General features: G+C 34.5%; 1 protein-coding gene across 1 annotated transcript; it reads left to right on the top strand.

The window, feature by feature from the left end:
- The first annotated feature begins 925 nt into the window (after positions 1-925).
- On the top strand, positions 926-6,032 carry LOC109094382. The gene is made up of 4 exons (XM_019108110.2): positions 926-1,008; positions 2,229-2,256; positions 4,831-5,324; positions 5,436-6,032. The coding sequence occupies exons 2-4, from the start codon at positions 2,234-2,236 to the stop codon at positions 5,945-5,947; spliced, it is 1,029 nt and encodes a 342-aa protein (XP_018963655.2). The 5' UTR covers positions 926-1,008; positions 2,229-2,233; the 3' UTR covers positions 5,948-6,032.
- Positions 6,033-12,523: the final 6,491 nt, after the last annotated feature.

Here is a 12,523-nt window from a genome sequence, read left to right as displayed (position 1 = left end):
TGTGAGCACGGTCAGCAACTGTGCAGTTTCCACACCAGGCTGTGATACAACTAGTATCACCAGGATGGCTGAAGACCGCTGGTTCTTCTTCAGTGTCCTTATTCAGTGTCCTTCTTGACCAGACTGAAGGTGTTTGTGGTCCAGGACAGGTCCTCCGAGTTGGTGGTTCCCAGGAACTTAAAGCTTGAGAAACGTTCAACAACCATCCCATTAATGTGGATGGGGTCATGCGTGCTTCCTTTCTTCTTCCTAAAGTTCACAATGAGCTCCTTTGGCTTGCTGGTGTTAAGGAGCAGGTTGTTGTCAGTGCACCATGAGGCCAGGTGCTGTACCTCCTCCCTGTAGGCAGTCTCATAGTTGTCTCTGATGAGGCCAATCACTGTGGTGTCATCTGCAATCTTAATGATGGAGTTGGATCCATGCATAGGCTTGCAGTCATGGGTGTAGAGGGAGTAGAGGAATGGGCTCAGCACACAGCCCTGTGGTACGCTGGTGTTGAGTGTGATGGTGGTGAAGCAGGTGTGGCCTGACCTAACATTGAGCTGTTTGAGCTGTCTCAACTGAAAATAGCTTGCTCTGACATATCTTAAAATATTTCAGTGTCATTGTTCAGTGCACACCTGTAATGTTTTCTTCTAAGGCATTTTTGTAAATGTTGCTTAAATATCTTAATTTAACTAAAGCCTAGTCCTGGTTTAAGCTAAGCCCCATTTGTGAAACTGGGCCTAAGCCAAATTTAATTTTGCCCATACAAGTCTAGAAGAAAAAAAGATTTTTGCTTAGTTCATGAAATGTATGAACCCAGTCTGTCCCCAGAAAGTCTGTCCCCATGTGGCCATAAGAGACATTGCTGCCAGTTTGGGTGCCTAAGAGCAGGGGAGTGGCTACACAACAGTGGTTGTGAGTGGGATCTTTTGTAGAACTACAAGGCACAAAAACGGAAGCATTCATTCATTCAGCATTAACAGAGCTTTTGACTTGACGAAATTGCTCTCACTTTTGAACAGGGTAAGGCAATTGCATTTAGGATCGTTTGATCAATATGAATTTGATCAAATATGCTATGGATGGTTGTCATACAAATTCTGCTTCATTACTTTCTTTACAGACATTTTGAAGTATCACGTTTATTGTTAAGTGACTATATGGTATATGTTAACAATATATTTACAATAAATCACTTAATTATAACAAAAAAAATTGTAGATGAATATATGCTTCAAATAGTAACATCTAAATTAACTGATTATATAACAGCACCAAAACTATGTATTGAATCTGTGTAAATACATTACAACACAATTTAAAAACTTTTTTAAATTAAAATTTAAATGGTGCTTAAACTGTAGTGTTAGGTTTATTGTACTCTTTAGGAGTCTAAGGTCATTAGGAGTCAAACTGAGGTGAGCACTTAAATTGCAGTCTTTATATTATCAGGTTTGTTGAAATATTGAAAGTAGTTATAGCTAAAACCATGCAATAATGATGATTTTGAAAGGATGTAAAATTGACTGAAACACTAGGAGTTAAAAAATAGCTGAATGGACTTTATATATGTACTGGTTGTGTGAATGCCAAATATGTTTCAGCATGTTTATATACTATAAATTCTCTGGTAATAGATCACCAACAGTATATAAGATATGCACTGAATTTATAGAATCATGAGTTTTTGTACTAGTCCTCTGGTGCTCTTCGTTTATGGGTCACAGTCAAAATCATACTCAGAAGAGACCAAACAACCATTTGTTTGTTTGTTTGTTTGTTTGTTTGTTTGTTTGTTTGTTTGTTTTTAGACGGTTTAGCCTTTTCCAATTCTACAAAAGTCCATACCATTCTGATGAAGTAAAAACAAACAAATAAATAAATAAAATTCTGAATGAAGGAATGACTAAGTAAAAATGTATGCAAAATAAATATAGCTGTATTCTTTAGTTCTGAATAACAAAAAAAAAATAATTTTTTTTTATCTTGTTTATATTTTATTTTATATTATTTAAATATACATTTACATTTATATTTTTTTACTCAAGGTCAGTCCTAAAACTAAAATTGTCTATAAATAACACTTTATTTAATGATATTGAATGCTGCACTTAAATTGTTAAATTTGATTAGAAAATAAAATCTATGACAACAAAAGTTCAATTATTATTACTTTCATTGTTGTGTCATAACTCATTGTTAAAAAGCTTACTGATAGTCCCTTTTGTGTTCGTGTGTAACAGGAAAAATGACCCAATTCCACAGGCATGAGTAAGTTTTCCATGAGTATTTCTTTGTGCTGTATATAGCATTTAAATGTGGATTAATGTCTTTAAAGGAATAGTTCACCCCAAAATTTTAATTTCCTAATTTATTTACTAACCCCCAGTGTATAGATACAGGTGCTGGTCATATAATTAGAATATCATCAAAAAGTAGATTTATTTTACTAATTCCATTCAAAAAGTGAAACTTGTATATTATATTCATTCATTACACACAGACTGATATATTTCAAATGATTATTTCTTTTAATTTTGATGATTATAGCTGACAACTAAGGAAAATCCCAAATTCAGTATCTCAGAAAATTAGAATATTGTGAAAAGGTTCAATATCGAAGACGCCTGGTGCCACACTCTAATCAGCTAATTAACTCAAAACACCTTTAAATGGTTTAAATGACTTTAAATGGTCTCTCTCTAGTTCTGTAGGCTACACAATCACAGGGAAGACTGCTGACTTGACAGTTGTCCAAAAGACGACCATTGACACCTTGCACAAGGAGGGCAAGACACAAAAGGTCAATGCAAAAGAGGCTGGCTGTTCAAAGTGCTCTGTGTCCAAGCACATTAATAGAGAGGCGAAGGGAAGGAAAAGATGTGGTAGAAAAAAAGTGTACAAACAATAGGGATAACCGCACCCTGGAGAGGATTGTGAAAAAAAACCCATTTAAAAATATGGGGGAGATTAACAAAGAGTGAACTGCAGCTGGAGTCAGTGCTTCAAGAACCACTACACACAGACATATGCAAGACATGGGTTTCAGCTGTCGCATTCCTTGTGTCAAGCCACTCTTGAACAACAGACAGCGTCAGAAGCGTCTTGCTTCAAAAAGGACTGTACTGCTGCTGAGTGGTCCAAAGTTATGTGCTCTGATTTTGCATTTCCTTCGGAAATCAGGGTCCTAGAGTCTGAAGGAAGAGAGGAGAGGCACACAATCCACGTTGCTTGAGGTCCAGTGTAAAGTTTCCACAGTCAGTGATGGTTTGGGGTGCCATGACATCTGCTGGTGTTGGTCCACTGTGTTTTCTGAGGTCCAAGGTCAACGCAGCCATATACCAGGAAGTTTTAGAGCACTTCATGCTTCCTGCTGCTGAATAACTTTATGGAGATTTAGATTTCATTTTCCAACAGGACTTGGCACCTGCACACAGTGCCAAATCTACCAGTACCTGGTTTAAGGACCATGGTATCCCTGTTCTTAATTGGACAGCAAACTCGCCTGACCTTAACCCCATAGAAATCGACTCCATGCCACACCACATTGCTGCCGTAATTCAGGCAAAAGGACCCCCAACTAAGTATTGAGTGCTGTACATGCTCATACTTTTCATGTTCATACTTTTCAGTTGGCCAAGATTTCTAAAAATCTAAAAAGTAATATTCTAATTTTCTGGGATACTGAATTTGGGATTTTCCTTAGTTGTCAGTTATAATCATCAAAATTAAAAGAAATAAACATTTGAAATACATCAGTCTGTGTGTAATGAATGAATATAATATACAAGTTTCAGTTTTTGAATGGAATTTGTGAAATCAACTTTTTGATGATATTCTAATTATATGACCAGCACCTGTATATGGTATTTTCTTTCTTCAGCTGAAGAGAAATTAAGGTTTCGGAGGTAAACATTCTAAGACTTTTTTTCTGTCTAATGCAAGTGAACAGGGCTCAGCACAGATGTTTGATGGTCCAAAATAAATATTTAGGCAGTTTTAGGCAGTAAATTCACATGGTTCCACTTAGGTGACCTTAACTACTATGCACTTACATTAAAAAAAAAAAAAAAAAGAAAAAAAGTACAATGTACTTATTGTGTTCATACTGCAAAACACTTCTGCTATTGAGGTGGGATACGGGTAAGGTTAGGGGCAGGTTGGGTGGTATGGGTAGGTATAAGAGTGTAAATGTAATTACAGATGTAATTACATGCAGGTATTTGTTAAAATCTAAGTATAATGTAAAAACATGTATGTACACAATAACTGCATTGTATCAAATGATTCATTTAAATGTAAGTACATAGTAGTTAAGGCCACCTAATATAAAGTGAGACCATTCACATGACCCCAGCCAACAAAAAGGGTATTTTCTAGCAAAATGATCAGTCATTTTCAGGATAATATATTATATATATATATATATATATATATATATATATATATATATATATATATATATATATATATATATATATATATATATATATATATATGCTTGCCTTGGATTTGATCAATGTGTATTTCTTCCTCAGCTGAAGAAAGAAAGTCATATACATCTTGGATGGCCTTGGGCTTAGAAAATATTCAGGATTTTATTTTTATTTTATTTTATTTTATTTAATTTTATTTTATTTTACTCATAGCACTTATAATGCATTGTATGATTTCATGAATAATTGTTACCACATTTATAATACATTATAATAATTATCTATTAATTGCTGCATCTTTAGACTTTATTATGCATTATAACGCAAAGCAAACAAACCTTCAAATATTCTGTTTTAACTTTGGTTAAGTATGTATTAATACTTAATATTTTGCCTCCCCTTACAATAGTACCTGCAGTGTGAAGGATGTACAGTCTATGGAGGCAGTTACTAGGCCTCTAAATGAGGGAATTGACTCTATCTGTAACATCATCGAGTCCCTCAAGAAAGCACATATCAGCCCCAATACTGACACATGCTCCAGTTACAACCAGATTAGGAAGCATATTGAGGATGCTGAGCAGTGCCTGAAAACATCAGAGACAATGATTAAAGAAAAACTGGGATATTTAGATGAAAGCATGGAGCAGCTTTTTAGAGAGAAACAAAATATTGAGCAGCAGAAAAAGGAGAAAAGTCTGGCAATGGATAATTTGTGCATAAAGAAGAAGTCAGCTAAGGAATCATTGGAGCATTCCAAAGCAGCTTTGGAGCAGGCTAAAAGAAGTGTAGAATCAGCAAATTATGCCATAAGAGCACATCAAGACAGAATGAACACATGTGATGATGTAGCAACTGCAGGGGCAGCACTGCTTGCAATACCAATTATTGGATGGATTGCTGGTGAGTATTACATTACTCTTACCATCATTTTGAAATGAACAATTTGTGAATTTTTTTTTTCTTTTTTTTTTTTTTTTGCTGACATGTATTCAAAAAATGTCTGTTCTCTAGGTCCAATAATGATAAGTGAGGGACAGCGGGGATTTGAAGAAGCTTCAAATGCCTTGAGAGATGCTGAATGGGAGAAACAAAACTGTGAGTCTAAAGTGAGGAACTGGACTGCAAAAGTGTTTCATTACGAGGGAATAATCTCTAAGACACAGGCTGAACTTGAGCAGGCCAATGAAGCACTGAAGAGGACTGAGAGGAATATTGAAGAGGTTCAAAAGCATCTAACAGGCACAGCTGAAATTCAGGCAGTGGTCAGGAGAACTGTGAACCTTCTGAGTGTTCTTAGTGGAAGAGTCTCTGTACTGGAGAAACAAACACAGCGTTTCATCCTCTGGCAGCCTGTAGTAAAGTCCATGGAAGATGTGATGATGGCAATTGTAAATATTGCTGGGAATCGGCTCCTCTATAGTGATGGTGCACCAGGCCCTATAAATACTTTGAGGGAGAATATTGGAGGATTACTGGCTTTATGCAACTCACCCAGTAATTCTGAAAATGACAGCTATTACTGATAATTTCAATGTCACCCACATACAGTAGCAAAGGCTTATGGAGAAAAGAGGATATTGGTGTTTTTATAAACCACTCAAGTAACTCTTTAATTTTTTTTTTTTTTTTTTTTTTTTTTTTTTTGAAGTTATCTGTAAAATGATGTAGTGTTTAATGGCTGTTTAACCATACCTGACAAAACAGAGAAAATCAAACCAATTTCTGTTTTACAAAACCATACTTGCAATTATGTTGTAAATTCACAAATAAATTTACAACAAATTCTGATTTTAATCACAATACAAATGAGTTCAAATCTTATCCTGCACAATTTTTGTTAGGAAATAGCTGATCAATTAATGAATTAACAGCCTGTTTGCCAATCTTCAACATGTTTTATACTATACAATATTTTCATTGTGAACTATATGTAGATTTTACCTTGATAAAAATGTAATTTTTAAGACAGAGTAGAGAATGTCACGACTGGAAGTACTCACTTACAGCATTACCAGCAAATGTGTTACATTGCTATTTAATAATAGATGTTAAAATATCAGTTACTTTCTTTTTTCCCTTTGGTTTTTAGGTTTTCCCTGAAATTAGCCTTAAATTTTAATGACTGCCGTGTTTCTTATGTTGATACAATACATTTTAATGAATAAAGGACATGAGTCATTTAAAATAGTGTATTATAGTTCATGTTGTTTAATGAAAATAAATATGTGTTCTATCTACGGCTTCCAAGTTTAAGGACTTGTGACTTTTGCATATGGTGATGATATAACAATTTTTATTGAATAAAGGAAAATAATAATAATAAATAAATAAATAGAAAGGAATTCTTTTTATGGCTTCCTGATTTCAACAAATAAATTACAGTTTTATTGGTGTGCATTTTTAGAAGTGTATTCCCAGTTATTATTAATATTTTTTATTTTTTTATTATTATTTTGTAATGAACAGAATAAAACCTAATTTTAAATCGTGCACTGCAGTGACCAGCAATTTGTGCTCTTTTTTCACATTTTACAAACATTAAATCCTAGAGAGATAAGAACTAACATATCATATAATGTCATTGTCACACATGGTTCAAAGATGCAACATTAACATCAAAATACTTTGATAATAATGATGACTTTATTCTCAAAATAATATGACTTTTTTTAATCTTGTAATCTTAGATTTCATTTTACTTTACATGGCACTTATACGCTAGAAACGGTCTTCCATACTATTTACTTATATCAAATCAAAAATTACATTTTCCCAGATATTTTGATATTTGAGAAGTCATTATACTATATGAACAACTCAAAATTTAAAAAACTGAGGTACTTAAACTCAGATTAATCTTTTAACATAGCTGTTTCTACATTATTAGCATAGTTTCTGGAGGCTTTTGAGACCTGCAATGCGTGATGGTTCATATAAATTCATCTATGCAATTATAGAACGGTTAATGCTTATTACAAGAGACCTATAGTTGCTAGAGTTTCAAACTGGGGTCTGTGATAAACTCAAATCTTTTTTGTGATAAAATATCAGTTTACAGTTTTTGACTGTATATTATACATTGATTTGTTCTTTTTTACTTCTAAAAACTGTAAAATTAAAATTACATGAAATGTCTGGTTAGATCTTTTACAGTTTTTCCCTGTATATAGTACGGAAACTTACTGTTAACCTATTAATAGTTTTTTTCCGTAGCATTTTTACAAAATTGTACAGTTAAAATGAAACTTATTTTTTATAGTGTACATATTTTCTTACATATTTTCACTTAAGAAATTTTATTTAAGATCATAGGTTCTTTGCATCCAAAACTTTTTGACTAGAGTATGACATTCCACAATAAATAAAAATGCATATGGCTAATTTTGACAGATGGGAAATAAAATGAGTATGAGCTGAAAACAAAATTGTCCTTTTCTGCCAATACTGTGCCCTAAATTTTAGATATTTGCTCTGTAATTTAACTCTGTCTTACATAAGTGCAGTCATTCAAGTCCATTTAATTGCATCTAAAAGTTTTTTTTTTAAATTAATTTATTTATTTATTTGGCATTTCTAGCATCTCTACAATCCACTGCACGAGATGTTCTTTGCTTTTAAAACTCTCAATAAAAACTGAGTTAGGATTGTGTACTGACATTTTCATAGAAATCTGATTACTCTTAGACAATGCAGGTTCTCATGGAGGACATATGGGAATGTAAATCAGCAGCCAAATGGACCATCTCGCTATTCATTTGCATATTGCCATTCTCCCCTCAGTTGTTCATTTGGCTGATTCCCCTTGACCCCCAAGGACAAACCCCACAAATATGTCAACCTGACCTTAGCATGGCTGACCTCACCTTCACTCCTTCCTGAAAGAAAGCAACCTGGCCCTGCATTTGTACTTCAGACCACAGTCATCTCTGCCTGGAATGCACAATCAATCCTGCCACAACATTAATTCCCTTACTACATTTTGATTTGAATTGAATTATAATGGTTGTGAATTTTGCAGAGTAAAACATTTTTTTTTTTTTTTTTTACACATTTTAATCCCTAAAATCCAAATCGGATTTTCAGATATTACAATTTCTTCCTTTTAAAAAAAAATATTTTTTGTTTGTTTGTTTTCTTTTGTTTTTGTTTGTTTGTTTTTTTGTTGTTGTAACAAACCTGTTTTGTTAAATATTATATATTCAATTGTTATAAATTAATATTATATGTTGAATTGAATTCCACATGATAGATTTTTGTCACTGCTTTCAGGAAGCAATCCTGGGACATCCTGCATGCCCTGGATCTCACATAAACATGGTACATAATATCAATAAGAGTTCGAAACAGATGTCACAAAATCACTCTTGTTAATAGGCATGGACCGTTACACATTAGCGGGTTTTCTGCAAATCTGGGCATGTCAACTAAAGACCGCTCCATGGATTTCGCACAAACCCTCATCAATATCCTTTATTATTGCGCAGTTCAATGTTAATGTCTTGTTGAAGCCCCTGTGTCAGCAGCTGCAGTCCCACCGCCCCCTGCTCTTTTCTCACCCTCCTCTCCTCTTGTGTGTTGTCCAGCTGCTGGTGATCCCTGACCTCCTGACCCTCACTCCTGACCTCGGAGAGTCTTTCCCACGCCACACCCTTTTGTGTGAAATTTGCCATGGCAACACAGTGGTCAGTGGTAATATATGTGCTGTCCTGCTAAAGGAACATTTCATAAAGGAAGTGATTTGACTTAGAGTCACTAACCCCAACGAGTCAACACACTAGAGGAGCTTGGGAATACAGTTAAGAAATCAACAATTCAAGTGAAGAAAATAACATTTAAAGTATATTTTAATGTATATTCTTCCAGTATTTGATAAGGCGTAACTGTGGTGTTCTGAATGGGTTCTAAGGCATCACTAGGTGGTTGTTTACCGGCCCAAGAGTGTCCATATCTCTGATATTTTGGACACTAGATATGGCTTGTGTCCTTTCTTCAATGTATGTCAAGGTGTTTTTCTGCTCATTCTATCATATGCCAGATTCAAATTTTATTCCTAAAAGCTCAGAGAACTAAAATGACGTTTTCTCAATAAGCTACATGATTTAAGGCATCATTTAAAAGTCATTGTGCACCAAAGTGTAATACTTACAATTAAAGGTCTGTTCAAATGACTACTTGTGACAACGACATATAAGAGTGTCCACTATAAAGAAAAACATTTTAAAATCTAATCAGTCTAAACAGATACCAAGTTCCCAGAAATGTATTTGTATTCATGTTAATTTATAATGTCATGTGCTGCCATCAAGCATGAATGAATAACATTAAAACTAAATTTTTACTGTATTTGGTTAGTGGCCAAGGCAGTTGGATCAAAGATGTAATGCTATTTTTTATACATATTTTATATATACTATAACATGTTTTATGTTTAAGTTGAAGAACAGTAAAAGTGAAATTCACACAGATTGTCTTAAATACACCTACATACTACATATATTTTATTTATCAAACCAATTATATACAGTGCCCTCCATAAGTATTGGAACAGTAAAGACAAAATTGCTTTCTCTGCTGTGGAGTCAAGACATTTGCAAATATGATTAAAAGATGAATATGCGACAAAACTACTGAATGTCACACTTTATTATTAGGTCTTTCGACACATAAATGTTTTACCAAATAAAAAGGACAGCACTTTTAGAATTCATCCCACTATTTGGTGTGAGCATAAGTATTGGAACAGTTGAATTTAAGGCAGATGTAAAAGATGAAAAGCTAATATTTAGTTGCAAATCCCTTGCATGCAATCAGAGCAGTGTGTCTGCAACCCATAGACATCACCAGACTCTTGGTCTTATGCTTTGAAATGCTTTTCCCCAGCCTTTAATGAAGCCAGTTCCAACTGTTGCTTGTTTTGGGGAGTTTATGTCCTTAGTCTCCTCTTCAGCTGGTGAAATTAATGTTCAATCGGATTTAAATCTGGAGATTGATTTGGGCAATCTAAGACTTTACATTTCTTTGCCCTGATAAAGCCCTTGACTGAACTGGCAGGGTGTTTTGGGTCATTGTCCTGATCCAATATGAAGTACTTTCTAATGAGTTTGGTGGCATTTTCTCGAATATTGGTAGCCAAGATGATTTTGTACCCTTCCAAATTCATTCTGCTACTGCCATCATACATTAAGTCATCATTAAAATGAAGAGGTCCTTTTCTAGAGACAGCCATGCATGCCCATGCCATGACACCACCTCCACCAAGCTTTACAGATGAGGTTGTATGCTTAGGATCATTTGCAGTTCCCTTTTTTCTCCACACTTTTGCTTTCCAGTCACTCAGATAAAGGTTAATCTTTGTCACATCGGTCCATCAACTCTTTTCCAAAACTCTACTGGCTCACATTTGTGAAGAATCTTGCCTTTCTATTTTTGGTGCTGATCAGAGGTTTGCATCTTGCTGTGTAGCTTCTGTAATTCTGTGTCAAATTCTCCTGCAGACTGTAGATTATTTTACAGACTTGTATTTTAGGGTTCATTTTCACCGCTTTTATGATTTGTCTGTCATCAACTACTGTTGTTTTTCTCAGCCGATCAGGTCGTCGTTGGTTGCTGATGTCGCCGGTAGTTTCCAAACTCTTGATTTCTCCATGCCCTTTGTTTTTCCTATAGTTCTAATTGACTTCCTTGTTTATTTTAGCATCCAAATTGCTTGCTTTTCTTTCGTTGTCGGTTTCCTCATCTTCATCCTGGTTTGTGTGTGTCATCATTGAATGCAAGACTAAGAATGCAGAAGCAATGGATATAACTGATAAGACACATTCCCTGCTTTTAATATCTGAAGAATTTATGCAACAGGACACAGCTGAACACTTAGAAAGACCTGTGAGGCAACTGTTCCAATACTTATGCTCACATCAGATAGGGAGATGAAACTCTAAAAGTGCTGATCTTCTTAGCTGGTAAAAACATCGTTGTGTTTGTGCAGCCAATAATAAAATGTGACATTCTGTAGTTTTGTCTTATATTCATCTTTTAATCATATTTACAGATTTCTTGAGTCCACAGCAAACAAAACAATTTTGTCTTTACTGTTCCAATACTTATGGAGGGAGGGCACTATATATATATATATATATATATATATATATATATATATATATATATATATATATATATATATATATTATATATATATATATATATATATAAATGTATGTATGTATGTATGTATATGTACACAGCAGGTAAAATAAGTATTGAACACGTCACCATATGTTTCTAAAGGTGCTGTTGACATGAAATTTACTTCATTACATGAAAACCTAAGTAATCCATACATATTCATATATATATAAGGCCTATACATAGATAGATGGATAGATAGATTGTTTGATTCTTGAAATCAGAGGTGTTCTCTTTGTTATCTGTAATATGTCAGAGATCAACTCCGATTTGATTGTAAAAGCTAATTTTATTAACAACTTCAATATAAGGTCTTGGAAAAAGTTGCTCAGCATATCATCAAGTCATATTTTATAAGTCCGACTCAAGGGCTTGAGACACTCTCTCCAACTGATTGACTATTTGCAGCATAGCCAGACAAACCAATGTAGTTATTCTTGTATCCATCCACCTGTCAGTACTTCTCCCTCTCTCTTTCTCCCTCTCTCTCGACCCCCCACCCCCCAATCCTGTGTCACTTACTCCATGTATTGTAGTACAAGAGATGTTCTCTTTTCAGGCCTGGTCTCTTAGGCAACCCTACTGCTGCATGTAATGAGATGCATAGAAGGAAAGGGAGAGAAAGATGTGGACACACACAGATACCGACAGAGACAGAACAGGACGCTGACCAAGACGGTCACTGACCACAGAACTCCTGTATGGATTTATCAACAACATTTGAAGTTCATGAGTGGTGAAATTGGACAATGGAACTAAAGGTAAGGTGGAAAAGAATCACAGTATCATGGGATTTCCAGTAAATTAAACAATATAGTAATTTAACTGGATGTACTTCATCTGACTGGTTTAGCATCACTGGGAAAAATTTTAATACCGAGTCATGATTATGATAACTGGGAATTTAGAGAGAAACTCTT

The sequence above is a fragment of the Cyprinus carpio genome, chromosome B16 (assembly GCF_018340385.1).
Source record: "Cyprinus carpio isolate SPL01 chromosome B16, ASM1834038v1, whole genome shotgun sequence".
Classification (NCBI taxonomy): Eukaryota; Metazoa; Chordata; class Actinopteri; order Cypriniformes; family Cyprinidae; genus Cyprinus; species Cyprinus carpio.
This window is presented reverse-complemented; position numbering and strand designations above follow the sequence as displayed.

Bases quoted from the DNA above. Each gene is read 5' to 3' on its own strand.
- LOC109094382 (XM_019108110.2), top strand. From the start codon at position 2,234: ATGACCCAATTCCACAGGCATGA. The intron at 2,257-4,830 runs GTAAGTTTTCCA...CCCTTACAATAG, and splicing joins ACCCAATTCCACAGGCATGA to TACCTGCAGTGTGAAGGATG. The intron at 5,325-5,435 runs GTGAGTATTACA...TCTGTTCTCTAG, and splicing joins AATTATTGGATGGATTGCTG to GTCCAATAATGATAAGTGAG.